The following is a 23470-nucleotide window of genomic DNA, read 5'->3' as shown; positions in this document are numbered from 1 at the left end:
TTATGCACAAAGATCAAGCACATCAGCACTGAAAAAAAGAAAGTTTTTTATCCTCTGTTATAATTTGTTACAGAATGAACCATAAGACTTCAATTGACAGGAAGCATGTTTTTTAACATAATAATAGATGACTGGTCAAAGTAAAATGATTTCCAGATATTTTTAAAAGGTTGTCAAGAATAAAATTACTGGAGCTGTAACAGACTTATTTCTGAAGCTCTTACTTCAGATTTCTGGTATGTTGTATTTTGGTTTTCCAATTACAAATCCTAATAATGTTTTGAAAATTCTACAGTGCACTGCAAAAATTTCCCAAACTTCAACTCTGTCTAGAAGTTTAATAAAGAAGATGAATGGCATAGAGAAATTTAACAAAAAATCTCACAAAAATGCACCCATTCTCACAGTATTTTCTGAAAATCTGCATAGCAAAGACAAGGCACACTATCATTTACAGAAAGAGTCATTAAGGTTTTTTTGGGGGGGAGGTGGGGGGCAAGACCAATTATCGTTGCATTAGATCAGCTCTATATCAGGTTTTGATATTGTGAAACCTTTCTACTGCACATGACATGAGTTTTGTGTTTGTTCAGTTCAAATTTTAACTTATGTTCTTAGAAAGTGTTCTGTTCCTGTAGAGAAAAACATCTGCAGAAGTGGAAAAGGAGTAGTTACATTCACTGCTTACTCTGAAAGGATGCTGGAATTCAGTATTGTCTGTTATGGTAATAGTATGGAATCTCAGAGAAACTAAGCTTCACCTGCATGCAATGGGGAAATGCATTTTTCTGAACTACAGTGTCCTCCAGTGTAGCATTTAAATCAAGAAATAAAGGCAGTATCATTATTTCTCTATTTTCCAGGAAGAATGAATAAATATAAAAGGAAATACAAAGCACTGAGGAAACCGGGACACATTTCAATATGCTCCAATGTGCAGAAATGTAAGTTTTAGCACAGTGTTGTGGCCCTGACAGCAGTTTGGGACATATAATCAAAACATGACATTTGACTAGAGAGACAGCAGTACTTCAGAAATCAGCACTGTTCCTGGTTTTTCAGCTTGTCTATCTGTATTTATATACACAGAAACGTACAGCAGTATGCATGCTTAAATATGCAGATTCTTCAACTTTTAACACAAAAGGAGATGTATTGACCTTTTTCTGCTTAAGCCATAATCATAGTTATTTCAAAAATTCCAACAAACAATATTATCTGCATAATACTAGTCAAGCACCTATCATCTGGTTGTAACAGAATGCACAAACCATCTGTTGGGTAGGTTGGGCTATTTTTTTGTTGTTTTGTTCAACTGCCGTTTCAATGTGCTAACATAAAAAGCCAAACAAAAATCTTGAAGTATATTTGAGCTTTTCCTACAGCACAGTAATGATGGGTGGCTCTGTTTAGACTACACAGGCAAGAGAGAAAAACAAGCTCCTAAAGAGGGAAGTTATTTAGCTCCACCTTGCAAAATAACATATGCCTAGATACACCTCTGTTGTACTATAACAATAAGCCTGCAGAAAAAAAAAAAAGGAGGGGGGGGGGGGGAAGCCAAAAAAAGATAGTTCTTTCCAAGACTCATTCTTGAGATTAATCTTAAGATTTTTTAGTTTATCGTGAACATTTTCAGTGATCTTTTCAAAATGTTTTTATGTTCTTGTGTCATGCACAGGGGAATTAATTTCAATACTAGACAAAAGATGTAGGAAACATTTCTATCAGTTGTTAATCACTGAAATTTGGAAAGAAACCTTGAAATGAATTTTTCCTTCAAAAGGAAGCCTCTTAGAAAAGTGTTCATAAGACAAGGGAAATTCCTTCCTTTCTTAATTACTCTCTGCCTTCTTTTTTTTTTCTCTCTTTTTTAGTGCTACATAATTCCCTATCACCACTATAAAGGAAACAGGACACTTCAGACAGCGATCTTCTTGATTAGACAACCATGTTTGACTGTGAGTTACACTCTTAATGCCATGTAGTCTCTTATTATGAGAGGATTAAGAGCCTAGCACATAAAAAGATCTTGTTTCAACTCTGAGCTTTAGTTTTGATTGAAGTCTGTCTTGAAAACAGCATCACCTGTAGAAAAATCAGCATAACAGCTTAGATACTAGAGAAATACATGGTACTAGAGAACTTTTAGTGCTAATAGGAAACTATACAAAACTACTTTTGCAAAGTCTTTATTTTGTAGACAAATCACAATTTGTTCCTGGAAATTAGAATAGAATAGAATAGAATAGAATAGAATAGAATAGAATAGAATAGAATAGAATAGAATAGAATAGAATAGAATAGAATAGAATAGAATCAACAAGGTTGGAAAAGACCTCAAAGATCACTGAGTCCAACCTATCACCCAAGACCTCATGCCTACTAGACCATGGCACCAAGTGCCACATCCAATCCCCTCTTGAACAGAATAGAATAGAATAGAATAGAATAGAATAGAATAGAATAGAATAGAATAGAATAGAATAGAATTAACCAGGTTGGAAAAGACCTTCAAAATAAAAACCAGAAAACTTTCCACAATGTTTTTAAGATGATCTAATGAGAAAGATGACATTGAATGGGCTCACTGGGGAGACATCAATGAAGACTATGTACAAAAAGGAACACACTAAACTTCATGTAATTCAATTTTAGAATTTGAGGCATCAAACACAGAAGTTTTGGTGATACACTTCAATTTCATTCCTAATACTGTAGATTAATTTATTTTATTGCATTTATTTGAGGAAGATACAGGGTCTCACCTTTAAGTACTCAAACTCAAAGCAGCTAGTTTCACTTTATGATTCCATTACTTTTGCTTCAGTATTCCCATTTAAAAGAACAGATAATAGTACTGGCATTTACTTCCAATTAGTATAATTTCTTTGAAGCATTTTAAGATATGAGTACATGTGTATGTCAAATGTCCAATGTGAAGGGAACTGATGCTGGTGATGCATATGAATGAGATCTGGCACATCACAGTACTCCAGTGGAAGAGCCAATCAAATGAGGAGGCCACAAAATGCAAAGAAAGGATGTACTTAAGTTATAAAAGATACATTCAAATAAAGTAAAAATGGAATAATAATAAAAACTTTTTATGCCCATATGAAAAGTTTCTAACTTTTTGCCAGCAACTCTAGCCAATCTTTTCATAGAAAGGCACTGACTCAGTTTGTTAAAGATTTAATGCACTTTGTTAAAGGCAAAAGGGCTGCCATGCATAAATACATTGTGACTGGCAGACACCTGTTAAACCTACTCTTCTAATCCTGGACATCCAATAATCCACATCACTCTCAGGGAATCTGTTCCTGTTTATCAATATCTGTAGGATCAGTTTATTACTGATTATCCCATGCCTTGTGTGAAATAAATCTTTGAAGTCTCTTCCAACATTATTTTCATAGCACGAGTAGCTTAATACTGTTATCAAATCTTTAAAAAAATAAAGAATTTCTTACAGCTGTTTGTTTGTTTGTTTTCAGTACATGTTTTCTAAAATTCTGGTGACTTTTCAATCAATTTCTCCAAACAATCCATACACTTCTTGTGTCCTGGACAATATATTAAAGCTGAGGCATAACCAAAACTGATCAGAGAAAAGAATGAATGCTGCTTTGCAGTCCATATATCTGTTTATATATTTTAGCAGCAGTATGGCATTGTTTACTCATATTTACTTGCTGTTTACCAACTGAAAAACTTCTGGAGAACTGCTATATAGACATCTGATCCCACTGGGTATCTCTGCTCATTATTTTTGTGACAGGATGGCAAGTTGAACTATTCCATATTCATTTTTTTACAGGATGTCTCTGATTTTTCAAGATTATTTTGCATTCTAATTCTCTCCTCTAACATACTGGTGAATCCTCCAAGGTTCTTTTCATTATTTTGATGAAGCTGTCATGATTTAACCCCATCTGGCAACTGTAACACCACACAGACACTTGCTCACTCCCCACCAGTGGAACAGGGGAGAGAACTGAAAACCTAAAGTGCGAAAACCTGTGGGCTGAGATAAAGACAGTTTAGTAGGTATAGCAAAAGTTGCATATGCAAGCAAAGCAAAACAATTAATTCATTCACTACAACCTATCAGCAGGCAGGTGTTCAGCCATATCCAGGAAAGCAGGGCTCCATCACATAGCAGTGGTGGGGTTAGAAGCAGAAGAGGTCTTAGCTCTGTGTAAGCACTGCTCAACAACAACTAAAACATCCCAGAATTATCAATGCTGTTTCCAGAACAAATACAAAATATTGCCTCATATGAGCTACTATGCACTGAAGCATAAGCTTTATTTCATTGTCATTAGTGACAACAATGAAAGTACTGATCCCAAGAGAAATGTGACAAATTTCAACTGATACAACTATTGTGCTTAATTCACGTGAGCAAGGCTTTCCTCTTACACTCTTTCATAGCAGCTTTCATAAACTCCATTTCCACACCAGACAAACAGTACACAGAAGCATTCACTTTCATCTAAAATTCAGTCCTCTCAAAGACTATTATATTTTCAAACAAAAGTCATTAATCTTCTAAATTAAAATAACAGGAATAGAGATATGCAAAACTCCGTTTAGGCGGACTAATTATAATCAACAATACCATCACCAACATATTTGATTAACAAGTAATTATTTGTTGAAGTTTTTTCTATTTTAATAAAATCTTCTGAACATGGTAGTTTGAAGTCCTTGTCTCTGTCTATAGAAGACCAAAAGGAATTAAAAATATTGTTCATACTAACTGAAAATGTTAAGAATTGCTTATTCCACATTCTTTACTTTCACCCCTTCTTTCTCCTCTCTCCTTCCTTATTTTGAATTGTCTGTATTTCAAAGTTGTGCTTACCAGTGCTACTTTGGAATATTTGGGGGGGGGGGAGGGGAGGAGTATTTCTGTTTTGAACTTCAGGTAAGTGATATAAATTGTAGATTATCATTGTGGATAAGAACAAAAATTAAGACTACACTGGACAAAAAAAATCAGCTTGCATAAATACAGCCACAAGGCATTACATACAGAAAGTGTACATTTAGCACACATTAAATTCCATACTTTTAATATGAAAAATATAATTGGTATGAACTCCTGTATATTATTGTCTTGGGAATGATGTAAAAGCAGCTTCCATTTAGACACAAGGCTGGAATACATGTCTTCTGATTTCTCTAAGTTGCCCCTAGGACTTAGAATAAATCTTTTACTTCAAATGCTCCAAATATATCAACCCTTCTGAGTCAAAAAAAAAGAGAAAAAGTCTGGATATGAGGTATGCTTAGGTAAGGATCCTAACTGCTGGGAGAAGTATACATGACACAGCTGAAATGTGGCAGAGAGATAGGAAGGAAAGGACTGGAGAGTGAAGAAATAAGAGGCAAGATTAGAAATGAAGTTTGGGAAAACCAGGCTCCACAAAACAATTGCCTGTGATGCTCTGAATATGTATTTTTATGGCCATGTAACTGTAAAACTAGTTTAAACTTACAGCAATTCTCAGCATCATCATTTTATTATTATTATTATTATTATTATTATTATTATTATTATTATTATTATTATTATTATTATTATTATTACTGATGACTTAATACAGAAACAGGAAATATGCAATTAGTCATGTGCATTACAGACAACACAGTATTTCTCATAGTTGATGAAGTAAATTAAAACCACAGGAAAAAACAACCTGATAAAAACTGGAAGTATGTATTGAAACTTCCAGATAAACCCCAGCAGGAGTTTTGGGGAAACTTACATTCTTTTGTTTATTCTGCTGCTAAACGCTTTCATTTCTTACTCTAAATATATTACAAAATATTTCCTAGGTCTAAGTGATAACATTTTAATCTGTACTTACAGTTAAAATTAACATTTGAGAATAAAATTAGAAGATGGAAAAGGTTAAAGGAAAAACATCTAAACAGGATCTTAACCATCAGTGTTACAAACAAAAAAATAATCATAATGTTAAAATATTTTGGATCTTTATTTGGCTTAAATTATTGGCAAGCTATGTCCTCCTGAAATTAAAAACAAAACAAAACAAAACAAAACAAAAACAAAACAAAAATGAGACATTTCAGGCATTTTTGGTATACTTTAGGTTTGGAGATTCAGGGGGATTTCTTTCACTATTACTAAGGATGACCACACACAAGTTATTTAGTTACTTATCTTTCTGTGGGCACTGCAGCAATTTTCAACTTTTCACAGGACAGACTTCCTTTCAGAACCTTTTATTGGAACAGATCTAGCCATGTCCCTAGTGCAAATAAATTATTTTAGGTCATCAATCTTGTATTCTAAAAAAAAAAAATGAATAAATAAAATGTTCAAACACCAGGAAATTCTGATAAAACATCACAGCATAATATTTAAGGAGCAGTTTTCACCTAAAACATGCAAGTTTGAGATATAAAAGGAAAGAGCAATCTCTTAAGCCGCTTGCAACAGAGTATAAAAAAAATATGTGTCATAAGGATAAGAAGTAGCTGTTAGAAAGCAATGATCACGTGCTAAGAATATGTTAACCTATATGTATCAGCACCATTCCTATGAATTTAGCACAGATTCCAACAATATGCTCTGGGTTTTTTTTCTATGCATCCTATTTAGGAATGCCTCACTTCTCACAAAAATAGCATGGGATAGTCAACTAATTTATTTATTAATAACTGTGTAGGAATATACAGATTAAAAGTATGGATATATGAATAAGTATATATAATACATATACATAAACACTTCTTACATACCTAAGTATTATAGTTTAAAAACCCCCAGACTCTGTAGATTCAGAGGCCTGTGTGCACATACAGACCTATCTATGGCCACAGTATTATTATTGCAAAACTGGTTTCTTTGTTTTTATTAGGGGGGAGGGGTAGCAAAAGATATTTAGAATCAGCAGTATTTCTGGAGGCCTACCTGTAAAGATTCAGCATCAATTCAATTTCCAGAAATAACTGGTTTTCTCCATATATGCTTTTGCCATGGTCAACAGCATTTCCCTTTTCTAATGACATCTGATGTCACCCTTAAGATAACCATAGTTTCAAAAGTATTTTACTAATTTAGCCATTGCCTGTGCAGCTGATATTTTTATTATCAAGTCTTTTCTTAGTGTTGAATCTTTTGGAAACATTCCAGAAAAACACTGCAAGCATTTTTGAAAATGAGTCTGCAGGGGGAAAAGAAGTAAGTTGTTTTAGTCAATGATTAAAGTACGTGGATAACAACAACAAAAGCAGCTGTCAATTCCTGCTTTTTAGTGAGCCTATGCTTCAGAATAACACCCTTACTGGGATGAGAGATATGCTCTTTAGCAATGCCATGAAAATCTACCAAGATTTAATTAATTCTGTTGTGTAGACTTCAAATGATGTTCATTTACTCAAATTTAATTGAACATTAAACATTTAAATTGAACATTTCAATCTGAACTAGCCACTTTAGACTACTGTTACACTCAATGTAAAGAAATAAGCATGTCAGCAAGACAATTCACCTTATTCTAAAATCTGCATCTAAGAAAGAGATAAGATCAATCCCTATCACCAACCGAATGAATTGCCAAAAATTAGGTGTCTTACTGACCCATTAAACATAGCAAATGGTACCATCCGTTGACGGTAGTACATCAGTTGATGGTAGTTGATGCAGTAGGTCAGAGAAACAGTAAAACTGGCAGCTGGAGAGAAAACAGGGAATTCTGTTAGGATTACACTGGAACAAACAAAGGAGCTGGACGAAATATAAAGGATACTGAAATTCTTATGTGAGGAAACAGTGGCAGAGAAACATGAGAGGTCTGACAAGTTGATAAAGGACCTAAGGGCAAATGAACTTGGTTTCTGAAAGTAACTAGGACAACATACAAGAAAGAATGGACAGCTCTGCATTAGTGCATGCAACCTGGTGAGTAAACCAGTAAGGCAGATCATGAGAGAATCCAGTAAAATCAAGTAACACTGGATAAGGAATTGAAGACTTAAACACAACAGTCAGGAATAGTCTGAGACTACGGAAGGGATTAAAAACACTAAGGGAAGATCTAGAAGAGGATTGAACAAAAGGAAGCAAGTCTGGGAAACTCAAGGGAGAAAAAAAGTGTATGTGTCCATGCTTCCCACTATGATCTCAAATCCAGCAGAAGACTCTAAAGACCTGCTATTCCTTCAGCTGTCATATTCCCCAATCTTTCTGTAGAGAGAGTACACAATCACCATTTTAATTATCAGCAGCTCTATCAGTTCAAGTGACAGTAGGGTACACATTGAATTCTCAGGTTTTGGTCTGGGATCCAAGTAGTGAACAGAAGAAATGATAGCATGTGAAGTAAGAATTCCTACACAACCCACAACAGAACTTTCAGAAGTAGCAAAGTTAAAGACCTTACAGGAAATTCCAGAACCTAGATTTTCCATGTAACTTTAATTTCACTCCATCCATATATACATACATTCTTTGGCTACATTATTGTGACTACTTTTATCAAGAGATTCTTTTATGTCCCATGTACAGAACATAAGCCCTCTGGGAATGAATCAGAACTTTGGAGAAGGTCCGTCTGTGGTCATGTTATGTATAAACCCTGCTTCTTTTGTTTGGAAACTCTGAAGTATAAAAGCATAGAAGTTTTTTAGAGTTTCATAATCAAGCTGGAAAACTGGCTCATGTTGAAGTATATTATTCTCTTCTGATTCCACAAACTAGAAATGCAGTCATATTCCACCTCTAGCATTAAACTACAGTCATAACAGAGCAGTCCACAGTCAGTCATCAGATACCCAAGTCATTAGAAAACAGGCAGCTATAAATTTGACATCTTACATACCTAATTTTAGGATCTGGCTATCACAGAAGTATCCACCACTCATATTTGGTATCTAAATACTACCAAGAGGGTAGTACCTCAGGAAGGCCACACTCACATTCAGTAAATACTTAAGAGGTGTGTGCGCTCACTGGATAGACTGCGACATACGAAGATGTCGTGACTCCCTTCTTTCTGTATACTAAGGTTCCAAGGTCAAAGCTGTCAATAGGAAAGTCCATTTACTTTGAAACTAGAGCCCAGAGTCTTCTTGAGGCTAGATACATAGACAACAATACAAGTATTTATGCTGCAAATGTGTATAACAATTTTATCTGTGTTTTATACAATTACTCATCAAACTAGAAAGCTGCATTGAAGTTGCTGCTCATCTTGACAGGTTTGACAGTCAACCTTCTATAGCAGCATGCTAACCATGAGATTATATAAGTTATTAAGAGACAAGAAGGAAGACTTGAAAGTCTTGAAAAAGCATCAAAATGCAAGATTTGTGTGGTAAGAAAGAAAAATACAAAATAAACATTTATTCAACAGTTTTGATTCTAGAGTTTAAAAATACATTTATATTCCTGATTCTAGCCTGACACAAACAATTTAGAACAAAGACATGCAAACCAAATTGGCTCAATTAATGTTTGAATCACAAAATTATGCTCTCACTTTTTAACCATTTGGATTCCCATCAGTACTTTGCTTCCTCTGCACTGTCAGCACTTGCTTTGTGTTTTAGATATATCTAGTATATGCTTCTTGGAGCATTCTCTTAAACAAAATGTTAATTGAATCCTGTGCTGCTCATCCCTCCTGCATACAGCCAGAGCAGTCTCGGACTTGTTTGTGGAATGGCCTTGTCATTTACAGTTGCAACTGAAGAAACAGAAATTGGCAAGAGAAAAACACTATGTGCTAAGAAATCAGCAATTCAGCTTGTCTTTGTTTTTATCCTTCTCTCTGTTTTACTCCTCCATTTTAAAACTGTTGTAAAGATAAACCCATTAATAGTTTGTGAGGTACATACTGAGTGTAGCGATGAACAGTGCTGAAGGCTCACAAGTAATTGCATCTTCATGGGATATGGACAGCGTAAAGCAAGCAAAGCATACTACCATTCACTGACAAACAAAGAAAGAAAATACTGACTCTGTGCTTAAGTGAACACCATACATGTTGGGGGTTGATTAATAAGTCATGTGAAAAAAGCTATCATGATCATGACAAAACTCCACTATACTTATAAGAGCTTACAGCTATACAGAAAATCTTAGCACTGGTATTTTCCAAGTGTTGTGTGGTTGATTTATAAATTTTAATTGTAAATTCATTATATTTTTTTTTTCCCTAACAGTTTATTCTTATAAAAATCAAGGTCTAAATAGAATCTATGCTTAAATATCTACTGCTTTAACACTAGCAATTCACCATAAAACATTTTTTAGTAAAAACAGAATATGGAATGTAAAACAATTATGCCAGTAATTAATACTACGCATGAAGCCTAACCCTTCAGTCTTCTTAATGTCACTGGGACTATCCATGTAACATTAGTTATTGTGTCTAAGTATCTGTACCATTAACGTGACAGAATGTTCTTTAGAAGCATATAAAAAAAGACATTAAAGTAGAATATACTTCTGTGAAAACTGAGTAAATACAAATCCAGAAGTAGCCAAAACCAGGAATTCTGCAGATGGGATCAACTAGAAAAGGTTATGAGTACAAAATTCATGTATCTAGCATAGGGAAGAAATGAGGAGGGGAAAAAAACAAAACAAAACATCCAGACAAATACACCAAATGAACAGCTTCTGGTGATGCAAGGATTCCAAGTAGAAGCCAAAAAGGGGAAAAAGAAGTCTAATTTTCACTTGCATATACATATTAATAGAAGAAATAACAACAGAAAAGTCACTGTGTCAAGCTGCTCTTCATGTGATGATATACCACTGGATTCCTAGCTAATATTGTTCATATAGTCTATATTAGAACATAATCAAAAGCTGAATTCTCGCCATTTCCACCCAAAAAAAAAAAAAAAAGTTTCTGAACAGTCCTAAATTGTTAATTTCTAAATATGTACAACACAAAATACTAATGAGAGCCAGGAGTAAGACTAGATGATATCTGCAGGTCCCTTCCAACCCCTACGATTCTGTGACTGCACAACAATTTTACCCTTGTTGCATCAAACACCAAGGTGCATGCCAAAAGGCTTAAGTTTCACACACTCATCTGTTTAAGTATTTGACAATATCCATCATTCCGGACTGAAAAGTAGTTTAAGTATCTGTCCATGTTTAGCTTATATCTGAGACTAAACTATAGCAGCTAATCTATAGATCAAGGACCCCTTGCCAGCAGAGAAGGGAGATAGGGAAAAGAAGACCCACAGTTGGAAATGAAAATGGATTTAATGAAATAGCCAAATTAATACCAACACAAGATACGTATAGTTAGCCCAGCAAAAGTGCAGCACACACAGTATGCAGGAAGGCAACCCTCAAAGGCTGAAGGAGGAAGAGGAGCAAGATGAAGAAGAGCCAGAAACTCAAACAAGAGACTCTCCTCCTTTACACTGAGCATGATGCTCATGGTATAGGATACAATTGTGAGCCAACTCACACCAGCTCTCTTGGCTCACTCAGAACTGCTAATGGCCTGCAGCCCCTGGCGGGCCTGTGATTTCATCCCAGCAAAACCAGAGCAACATCCTATAGTAATAATGAAGTACAGAAGTTGGTACGATTTATAGAAAGATTCATTTCTACAAAGAAGTGAGACACAATTTGTCAGGGTATTAGAAGATTTCTGGATCACAAGTGTTTTCAAGCACACCACTGCCAATTTTCAACACCTCACCACCTCTTGCCATAGCATTCAAAATCCGTATAGGTAAATGAAATGTTCTCAAATGAAGAAATAAACAAAAAAAGGAAGTCAAGTCTCAGACTCTAAAACTATCTCAAACCATTTTCATATCTCAACGTGTGGCATTTTTTGTTAATAATGGTATCTCCCTGTCTTCATTATTTTAAATCTGAACAAATTCAGGCATGTTCTTTCAAAAAAAAGGAGGACCTAGTGATGACTCGATGTGTTCCTCCAGTAGCAATGAATGAAGAACACAGAATAAATAAATTATAAATAGCCAAGAACAATAATAAATCAGATATATATTATCACAGAGTATGTATGTGATGAGGAAGTTCATTCTAACAAGTGAACTCTTACAGACAAATCAAGTGGTGCCAGTAAAATTCAGTAAGCTCTGTCAGTACACCAATCTCTATAGATTCTCAGACCAGTGACACATCTAATAAAAAAAAATATAGAATGAGACTGCATTTGTGTCAGTTTTTAACTTCTTCCATTCAGTTCAGAAAGCCTGAAGATATTGTTATCTCTTTATAGAGCATCTCAGTAACACTTTGCATTGAATCCTATGATAAACATCTTTGCTGTTCGGAGTAACTTTCACTGCTCGTAAAATCTTCAGTATTACTTTTTCTTTAAAAATGTACCCTAAGTAATTCATCAACAATTCCACATTTTTTAAATTATGTAGCTCCTATGAAATGAACTAAGCTCACTAACAAAACAAAGAGTTTCAAGTACAGAACATATGCTTTAGAGCTCAATGAAAAAGCTCAACATACTCAAACACACCTAGAATCACAGAATCATTAAGGTCAGAAAGACTTCCAAGATTATCGAGTCTAACCATCAACCTTACACTGCCAAATCCAGCACAAGTTTATATACAGACATATTGATCCAAAGAAATGTACAGTGTTCATTTCTTATCTAATATTTGATATCATATGCTTTAAATATGAAGAGCACAAATCATTGTATTTTCTGTTTAAGAACAGAATTATATATGTCTTTCTATAGACAATGGAATAAATTACAAGAGAAATTAAATTAACTATGGGGAGGTGAGGGGGAAGCAAAGTTAAACCAATGAAGCATTTTATCCTCAGAGTATTTCTGAAAGCTCTGCGTTAGCTATGTTTTACTCTTGTAATGATTTTAAGTACTTTGGGCGCTGTGGGAAGGGGAAGGTGGGGATGAGGAAAAGCAATTCCACATTACAGAAGTTTCATATGAAACACAAGCACCTGCATGTGTCTTGCTTGTCCTTACATCTCAGATGTTCCTCAATTGATTACTCATAAACCAAATTCCTATTTTACCCTGAGGTTGGCTGTGACACCATTTAGTCACCGAGTTCCAGGAAAGCGGACGTTTTTACTTTTGAGCTTTCACCCGGTATCTCAACTGACTCAGAACAACATTCCCTCCCGCTAGCATTTTAATGAACTTCTGAGAAAGTTCGGTGGTGACGATCCCCTGCGCGAAGCGTGGGCTTTGAGAGGCAAGCCTGCCGGGGCAGCCCCACGGGCAGAGTTCAAGGCAGGGGCAGGATAGGATAGAAGCGGAGCAGGGGCACGAGCAACACAGCGGCAGTGACAACACAGGGGCAGCTTCCCCTGCCCGCGGCAACGTGGGGCTAATCAGTCTCTCCCGGAACCCCCAGGCAGAAAGAAGACCCTCCGCCCGCAAACCCTGCCATTTCTGAGGGAAAAGCCTTCTGCCCCCAAGACCCACGGTCCTCCCGCAACAACACGCGCACATTTCCTCCCCCTCTTCCAGCAGCCGGAAGCCCGGTCCGCGGCCGCGGGTCCATGACCCCCGCTGCCCCCTAGGACCCACTGACGCCGCGCATGTTGCGCCACAGCAGCCCCATTCCCTACCTGTGCCCGTCTTCGTCACCTGTTGCCCGGCTGCCTCCATCCGCGCAGCCCCCCGGCGCCTCCTCCCGTTCCGGAGGCGCCAGGGCCTTCTCGGGCTCCCGGGCCACCTCCATCCCGCCGGGGACCGCCTCCGCCTCCTCCTCCAGGGATTCCACGTAGAAGACGGTGCGCGGCGGCGGCCCCGGCCCGTGTCCGTGTCCCAGCCCGTGCCCTCCGCCTGGTCGGCCGCCGGAGGACAACAGCGTCCCGTTGGGCGGGCTGGCCGTGGTGGCCGCTGAGGAGGAGGCGGAGGAAGCGGATTTCTTCCAGAAGACGCTGTTGCTTCTCTCCTGGCTCTTCAGCAGGCGGCTCTGGCTGGGCCCCCAGTGCTCGAAGCTGCTGTCGGGCGGCAGGCATCCACCCCCCGCCGGACCGCCCGCCGGCGAGGGGTGGCTGAACAGTTTCCAGCGGAGGCGCAGGATATGCTTCACGTCGAAGTCTTTCCTGCCGGAGCCGGACATGGTGCCGCGGCGGGCGGGGGACAAGCGCAGGCTGCAGCGGGACTCAAGGCGGCCAGGCAGGGCCAGGCAGCGGCAGCGGCAGCGGCAGCAGCGCGGGGCGGCCCCGCTATTGGCAGCGGCGGCGGCGGTTCCTCCGGGTAGCGCTGTGCCTGTAGGGCGAGGGGTGGTAGCTACCAGGGGGGGAGAGATTCGCGCATACACCAGTGCAGCGAGAGGGAGGATGGACGGAGTGATGCACAGAGCCGAGAGGAGATCAGACACCCAGCAGGGAAAGGAGAGAGGAAGAGATGCCCAGAGCTGACGAGAACTGCACGGTGATCAGTGAGGGGGCAGGAGAGAGAGGCAGAGGCAAAAAGGAGAGACACCTCTCAGGGGAGACAGGCACTTGCGAGGGAAAAGCGAGTGAGGAAGGCTAAGACGACGCACTAATCTGATTTAACAGGGGAGTGAGCGGAGCTACAGCCCGAAGAGGACCGGTCGCTGCAGCAGCCACAGCGGGAGGCAGGTGGCTCTTCCTCAGTCTCTTGAAGCCCCGTGACCGAGAGCAGCCAGAGAGGGAAAAGTCACCTGGAAGCCTCTCTCCACCTCTCGCCTTCCCATCCCATTTCTCGAGGGAGTTCCATGCCTGCAGTTATCTGGGGTGGCAAAGCCTGAGAGCTGGCACAGAAAGCGGGGCTCCTTTATATATACCGTACGCAGGAGAAAAAAAAGAAAATCACGCCCGTGCGGCTGTCAAGGTCCTCAGTGTACAATTTTCTATCTCAGCGCCTCTCACCAAGCCGCCCCCTCCCCTGTGTGTGACGCAGATGTGCTCCGGGGCTGTCAGTGTGAAGAACAGAGGGAAAAGAAATTCTTCAGTCTTCCTCGTGCAAGTAAGTCGGCAGGTCACTAACTGCCCCTCATAACCTCCTCCTTCCGTCTCTTCAGTGCCGTTCTTCTCACCTTGGTATTTTGGTTCTGAGACCACTATGTAATACTGGGTGCAAGTAAAGCGGAACAACAAATGGCAGCAGCAATGGAAAACACAAGAGCTTGAATCATAGGAGTACAAACAATAGACTGCATGCAGACTGGATGAGGTTACAGGTTAACGATTTATTCTGTTCATTAGCCTGTTGGTGCAGTGTTGCTGTACCGGTGGAAAAGACTGAATAGACAGACAGTGTGTCAAACAGAAATAGCACTACACATCTGCTTCTTACCTTTTATAGCAGCTCTTAATGCAGTCTGACAGTGCTAAACCCAAGGGAGTTTCTTTCACAACACAGATTTCAGAAACATCTGCCCACTCGGGAGGGGTGTCACACAGTACACCGTGCATTTGGGACATAATTACAGAATTAAAAGCTTCATGGGAAAATATAGGAGAGCGATATGGGGGCAAAACTGTGTATCATTACCTGCTAGCTCATAAATCCCCATGCATGAAAAGCTGCCAGCAATAAGATCGTATACAATGCCTGAATTCCACCTGTACCTGATAAGTAGTAGTTTGGAAAATTTTTCCCTAGGCAAATGATTAAAAGATTGTATTTTCCTGCAGGTACTCTTTGCATTGACCAGCTTTACCCATGCACTCATGAGCAATCAAACATTGTTATGCTAATGTTTTGTGAATTCAAGAAATGAAGGAATTGTTTCCCTCAAGCTGGAATGTTTTAACTCCTTATTCATAAAAGACTATAGCTTAAAAATTCCTTCAGAGACAGGCAAAAATCAAACATTAATTAACAGTTTTATTAACTTTTATCACTGAAGTACATTGCTGTTTTATTTATCACTGAAGTAGTTCTTCTGGGTACAAGTCAGTATTAGGGTTTAATGTTGGTAAAGTTACGGGTTTAACAAGAAATTCAGGAGGCAAGAGTCATACTTTCAAAGGAAGAACACTTGCCACCATGCATTTTAAATAATTATGCCACAACAGCTGGACTACAAACTCTCTAGCACCTCAATTTTAGTGTCAGTATTCAGTGATTGAAAAAAAAAAAAAAGGCAAAAAACATTCCAAAGCAAACAGACAGTTCATTTTTATCCAGGAACTGCTCTGAGTGACTGTGCTGCTGGGAGAGCAGCGGGAATAAAAGCCTAAAATTCTTCATGTAGTATAGGACTAGAATAGTAACTGACATCATTTACCTGGATTTATGCAAAGCGTTTGATACTGTCCCACATGACATTCTTGTCTCTGAATTGGAGAGACGTGGATTTGATTAATTGATTACTCAGTGGATAAGGAATTGGCTGGATGGTTGCATTTAAAAAGTTGTGGTCAATAGTTTGATGTCCAGCTGGTGGCCAATGATAAGAAATGTCCTTCAAGGATCTGTACTGGGACCAGTGCTGTTTAGTATCTTTGTCAGCAGCCTGGACAGTGGGATCAAGTACACCCTCAGCAAGTGTGCTGACAACGCCAAGATTTGCTTGACACACTGAAGGGAAGGGATGCCATCCAGGGCCCATGTAAACCTTGTGAAGTTCAGCAGGGCCGAGTGCGAGGTCCTGAGCATAAGTGGACGCAATGCCAAACACAATACAGGCTGGGGGATGAGTGGGTTGAGAGCAGTCCTGCAGAGAAGGACTTAGAGATGTTGGTGAAAATCTTCAGTATGAGCCAGCAATGTGCACTTGTGACCCAAAAAGCTGATCACATCCTGGGCTGCATCAGGTGTGGCCCGCTGATTGAGGGAAACGATTCTGTCCTGCTCTGATGAGACCTCACCTGGAGGACCTCTCCAGTGTCCCCAGCATAAGAAAGTTAGGAAACTGTTCGAGTAAGTGCAGAGGAGGGCCACAAACACGATGGAGAGGCTGGAGCACCTCTCCTCTAAGACAGTGTTGGGGCTGTTCAGCCTGAAGAGGAAAAGATAGATAGCAACCTTTCAGTATTTAAAGGTGGCCTACAGTAAAGATGGGAAGGGACTTTTCATCAGGGAGTGTAACAATAGGACAAGATGTAATGGTTTTAAACTGAAAGAGGGTAGATTTATATTAGATATTAGGAAGAAATTCTTTACTGAGAGTGATTAGTCACTAGGTGAGGTTGCCCAGAGAAGCTCTGCATGCGCCCTCTCTAGAAGTGTTCAAGTGCAGGTGGAATGGGGCTTTGAGCAACTTGATCAAGTGAAAGGTATCCCTGCTTGTGACAGGTCAAAGCTAGATGATCGTTAAGGTCCCTTCCAATGCAAACCATTCTATGATTCTGTGGTTTTGATGTGAGGAGAATTACTTAACTTCCGTGTCGTTATAAATCTTGGATATTTGCTAATGTCCATTAATACTTCAGTTGATTATTTGATGTGAACAGCTGGTAAGTTAGATTTTCTAGCCTTCTGTTACATAGATACACAAAATTGTTTCTCTAAATATACTCTGGAGGTCACTCAGTGAATATCACACAGTGTTACCCAAGAAACTGATCCAGATTTTTTTATCACCTTAGCAAACTAGCAAGCAATTACAAAGGAAAAAAAAAAAAGTAGGATATTTGTTATTCATACATTTTTATTTCATTTATGTCACTAACTGAAATAAATAGTCTTGGGTTGTTTTTTTTTATGATTTAAATCACATACAGGCTTTTCTATGCTTTTTAACAATACTTGATTCTTTCATACTTTAGTACAAAACATTTTTTGCAAGTAAGAAATGCATTCATTTAGTATGTATATCTGATTTTTCATGTGTTAAGATGTATGAAGACTTCTCTATGATAAAATAAAATCTCAAAAAGTGTCTTGATTTTCTTAATTCATACCACATTATTTTTTCAGTGTACAGTAAAGAAGAGCTACCCCAAAAAAGCTACACTGAAGAAGGAGCCACTGTCACTGCATGTAGTTAATTAATAAATTGGTTTCCTGAGCATGAAGTAAAAGAATGAAACAGTTCCATTTACTTAGGTTTTCATAGTTCACTGTGGTCTTTGATCTGCAACTCAGAGTCCATGACTCAGTATGCCACAGTTCACTATCTTCACATTTCCCTGAAAACACTTTTGATATGTGCTGGAATAAACACAAAATGTCTTTTGAGTTTCAGTTGAAACTTCTGTACATAAAAAATTGTTAATTTAACTTTATAGGTTGTCTAGACTTCTTTTTCCATCCAGAAGAAGAAAAAGTGGTCCTCTACTGGAGTTCTAGAAACTATGCTTATAGGAATTAGAGTTAAATAGTTAGTATACTAGTCAAATATGCCTTAGTCTATTCATATGGCATTGACATTAACATATGAACACAATTGTGAAAATACAGGTGAGAGGAAGCATTTTGATGTGCAGCAGCCTTTCATCCATGCCTTCCGTGAAGCGTAGCCAAGATAATAAATACGGGTAATCTGCCCTGGTCTGTTGGTTGTACACTGGAATATAGTGTATCAATTTGGTATCTTGGTTTATTAAACATCATGTTTCTGAATTCCGCTTGTTTTAGTTTCCTCAGATTATTCATAACCACTCAAATTTTGAATAACTTTAGAGACTTCACTTGAATGTGCTCATAGCTCTTTTTTTTCTTTTGTCCCTGCTATGAGTCAGATTCCTGACACTTTGTGTTTTTGTCTTTCTAATGCTCTTCAAAGGAATTAAATTCAGATAGTCATGTCCCTAAGGAAGTCTCATGCTCATGTTTGGTAGGAAAAATGGCCTCAAGATATATATATATACTTTAAATAAATCCTCCATGTAGCAAAAAGCACTTCAAAGAGAACAACCTGGAAGTAGGTATCCAAACTGGTCAGATTTTATTAAGCCTCTTTTTTCCTTCCATTGAAAAGCTTTGGAGTGTGGCTTAGGTTTCTGATATTTTATGTTAAGCTGTTTACATGTTGTACCATGTACCCCAGGAAGAACTGGTGGATAAGTGAAATGATCAAGTTAAGTTGTAATTGCAGTTACTGATTGCTAAAATAAGTAACAGAGGAAGCTTCATGCCAAGTAATTTGCTAACAGTACCCTTAGGGTTATGAATAGTCCTGGTCTGTAACCATATTACTTTAACATAAAGTCAAAATGTGCACAGCAAGTCTGAAGGTGATCAGCATATGTGTTACTGTGAAAAGGTAGTTATTAATTAAGGGATATACCTGTCAGCCATTTAAAGGGGATTTTTATTACTGAATTTTAACCTATCAGGTATATTTAATCCAGACAACACTAGATTTTGATGAAAGGGAGGGGGAAAACAAACCACAAAATAGACCACTGTGCTCTGGATAAGAATAAAATTTGAATGGGTTAAAAAAAAATCTCACTTGAATGTGGGACTCCTCACATAAATGAATGTACTTCATTTTGTGAGTGGTTAATTATACATTCAGAATCAAGAATCTGTGTTAAAAAATGCTGTGAAACAGATCTATAGAGTACTCAAGCTAACAGGAGTAGAGAAAGAAATTGATGGGAATGGATGTCCATTGAGAGATCAAACTTAATGAACTGTGTGGTGGTATGCTAAGTGATAAACAGATAAATAATGTATTAGACTTATTCTTTAAACTTCTGTTGTGAACAAAGCCTTTGAAATAGTTTTATGAAATGTAGATATATTCTGAATTAGTTTAGATAAGCTGAAAAACAGGAAAGGGTGTAGTAGTGGGAAACTAAACATTGTTTATAATGTGTACATGTATGTTGTGTCATTGCTGTGAGTGAGGAAGGGGAGCTTTTGTTGAGCTGATTTTCCTCTCATAATAGTACATGGAAACATATTTAAAATACTGTGAATATGTCTACACTTATTAACTATGACTGTTTTCTAATGGCAAGAAAGTGAGGGGTTTGGAACATAAGCCCTACGAGGAGAGGCTGAGGGAGCTGGGGTTGCTTAGCCTGGAGAGGAGGAGACTCAGGGGTGACCTTATTACTCTCTACAACTACCTGAAGGGAGGTTGTAGACAGACGGATGTTGGTCTCTTCTCCCAGGAAAGCAGTACCAGAACAAGAGGACACAGTCTCAGGCTGCACCAGGGGAGGTTCAGGCTGGATGTTAGAAAAAAGTTCTATACAGAAAGAGTGATTGCACATTGGAATGGGCTGCCTGGGGAGGTGGTGGAGTCGCCATCACTGGAGGTTTTTAGGAGAAGACTTGACAGGGTGCTTGGTGCCGTGGGTTAGTTGTTTGGGCGGTGTTGGATTGGTTGATGGGTTGGACGCGATGATCTTGAAGGTCTCTTCCAACCTGGTTTATTCTATGTATTCTATGTATTCTATGTATACTAGAACTAGACAGACGGTAAACCAAAACAGATTCAATTGTCAGCTCTCATGGTTTTGGGTTTGTGGGTTTTTTTGAAGTGAGTTTTCACACGAGTTTGAACTTTTGAGAATGAGCTTGCCTTTAATGAGTTAAGAGGTTAAATTATTTTATTTATCAAAGTTAAGGATGAGCTACTGCACCACAAAATAGTTTTTTTATTGTGTCATGATCTGAACACTTATTTCAGGAGGTAACAAACATGGATTCTCCATAGTTGTTTACTGCCTCCCTAGTAAAGTTGGTTGAAATAATAATATATGAATTGTTCCCAATGGTGATTTGAACAGATACATTTTATTCTGTATTGCAGAAGCCTGGAAGAGCACAGTCAATTATTTTAGCTTGAGGGACAGTCACTTCTTAAACCATCTCATTAGGATCACAAGCAGTTGTATAAACACACCCTAAAGCATTTTTTAAATGGTCAGAGAATTTCACTTAAGAAAACTAAATGCTACATGATTTGTCATGGAAAAAGGTTCACACGTAAACTAAGGTGAGAGAACATAAAATTATTAAATGAGAGGGCTAATTGCTAAATTTAGAAAACTAGGCAAATAATATTAAGGATCTTTCTTATTTGATTCTAAAATGTTTCTACAGTTTCTGTGTTTGTAGTGGTTGTCTGCTCTCTTGAGAAGTACATAGATTTTACCTGCAGTTCCCCAGCTAGCCATAGATTACCCTTACTTGTAAAAAAGTGTCAAGCCTTCTTTCCCAAGTTATGGTCAAGAGAAACAGCTAAACTCTCAACTAGCACAGAGGATGCACTTGCATATTCCTATACCATGTTCCACATAATAGCCTTAGACCCTGACATTTGGAAGCCGCTTCTCTGTCCACCTTGATTCACATGGAAGCTGTTAGTTCTATAGATAATAGAGTTTCTTCTTGAAATCACTGTGTTGTTTTGTTCTGATTTAAACCTAACATTTTTAGTATTACTTCTAGAAGTAATGACTTACCAGTTTCTCTTCTCTGTGGAAATTCTGGTGTTGCAAAGAAAATAGGATGTCTTTTTCTCAGCTAGATGGAGTAATAGTTGCTGTCATTTTTTCTGTGACTCAGAACCTTCTTAGAACTGTTTTGCTTTCATGTTCTGTTTAAAAAAATATGCAGTTTCCTGCAGATCTTTTATTTTACATTTATTTTTCAATCTCGAGTAAAAACTTCTGTCAAATAGTATATTTTAGAAAATCACAACAGTGAAGACACTCATGGTTTGCAAAACAGGCTATAAAAAAAAACCTATCTAGACTTTTACTACTACACATACTAGTAAATTAAACTAGACTTAATTAACAGAGCCAATGTAACTGGCATCAGATGGTCAATGCTGATAAGGCATTATATAATCATAGAATGGTCTGGGCTGGAAGGGACCTCCAAAGGTCATCTAGTCCAACACCCTCTGCAGTAAGCAAAGGCATCCTCAACTAGATCAGGTTGTCTAGAGCCCTGTTGAGCCTCACCTTTAACATCTCCAGGGATGGGGCCTCAATCACCTCTCTTTATAACCTGTTCCAGTGTTCCACTACCCTCAAGGTAAAAGAACTTGTTCCTAACATACAATCCGAATTTAATGTTCTCTAGTTCAAAGCCATTGCCCCTCATCCTATCACTACAGGTCTTTGTAAATAGTTTTTCTCTGTCTTTGTAGGTTCCCTTCAGGTACTCGAAGGCCGCTATTAGGGCTCACCAGCCCTAATACTTCTCTTCTCCAGGCTGAGCAACCCTAGCTCCATCACCCTGTCCTCATAGCAGAGATGTTTCAACCCCCTGATCATTTTCAAAGAAGACATTTCAGGGGATTTGCCCTTAAAAACCTTTTAGCATTTTACAGAAAACAAAAGACTTCTAAACTTCTTTTAAGAATAAAATCAGTTGGGATAATAGCAAGATTTGTAATGTCACATCATTGGAGAGGTTGTCTTTTGAGTGACTTTCTTTCCAAGTTGGCATGTCTTTTTTCCAGCATCTGAACAAACAGCAATCTTAATCAATGTCAGAAGACACTGGAATGTAGTAAAGTGAATACAGGCAAGTCATTGAGTATAAAGGAAATAAGTTGGCAGGTTGAGATGAAAAATAAGCATTTTTGTCCTGTTTACCTGCAGCTGATATGAGTTATTTTGTACTATGCCTCAGTGGGTAAGTTGTTCTTGAAGCTGTTTTGCCTTTTTTTTTTTACTGTAGTTATTTAGTTTTAATAATCATTTACTTAAATAACAGGATATTGCCTTACTTTAAAGTATCCTGACCAACTGTATGATTTACCTTCTAAAAAAGGCAACCAGCAGCAGAACAAGAGGACATAGTCTCAAGCTGCTCCAGAGGAAGTTTAGTCTCGAGGTGAGGAGAAAATTCTTCCCAGAGAGAGTTGTTAGCCGTTGGAATGGGCTGCCCAGGGAGGTGGTGGAGTCACCATCCCTGGAGGTGTTCAAGAGGGGATTGGATGTGGCACTTGGTGCCATGGTTTAGTCATGGGGTCTGTGGTGACAGGTTGGACTTGATGATCTTTGAGGTCTCCTCCAACCTTGGTGATTCTGTGATTCTGTGAATAGCATGTAATTGCTCAGATTAACAATTGTAATAACAAATGTAATAATGTTACAACTTTGTACTGAAGTTTTGCTATTTCAGAAATAAAGTGAAGAACAAAATGCTATCATCTAACACTGTATTATCATTGTATTATATTAATTTCTAAATTAATATTTTCCTCCCGTGGCCTACAATTTGTAGTACAGAACAGCAATTAACTTCTATTAACATTGAAAATTGTCTCGCACATTTTTCTTTGCCATTGACAAGTATAAGCAAAAGTTCCATAATTAAGGTGAGTCACAGTAAAATCAAAAAGTCCAGAAATTTCTGTACATCTCATCCATATAAATCATCTTGCTCTTTAAATGCCTGGTACTGAGGCTGAGTATTAAAATTACTAACATATGATGATCCTGATGTCTCCTCACTCTGTCTCCAGCTTAGAGTCTTATTGCCCTTTGGGTATAGATTCTTGTCCATACTGATTTACTTTTTTTGTGAATACCTGCACTTACAGGACACGTATTTCCTTGCTTTCAGGTGTGTCTCGTGTA

General features: G+C 38.2%; 1 protein-coding gene across 1 annotated transcript in view; it reads right to left on the bottom strand.

Annotated features, from left to right (window-relative positions):
- KLHL1 (kelch like family member 1) overlaps positions 1-14113 on the bottom strand; it is a 210684-nt gene extending 196571 nt beyond the window's left edge. Inside the window, exon 1 of the mRNA XM_054163103.1 lies at positions 13613-14113. Coding sequence (XP_054019078.1) covers positions 13613-14112 — 500 coding nt within the window. The 5' untranslated portion in view covers position 14113. The remainder of the gene's footprint in view (positions 1-13612) is intronic.
- Between the last annotated feature and the right edge of the window lie 9357 nt (positions 14114-23470).

The sequence above is a fragment of the Dryobates pubescens genome, chromosome 7 (genome assembly GCF_014839835.1).
Source record: "Dryobates pubescens isolate bDryPub1 chromosome 7, bDryPub1.pri, whole genome shotgun sequence".
NCBI lineage: Eukaryota > Metazoa > Chordata > Aves > Piciformes > Picidae > Dryobates > Dryobates pubescens.
Note: the sequence above shows the minus strand (reverse complement) of the source record. Positions and strands in the feature narration are given on the sequence as shown.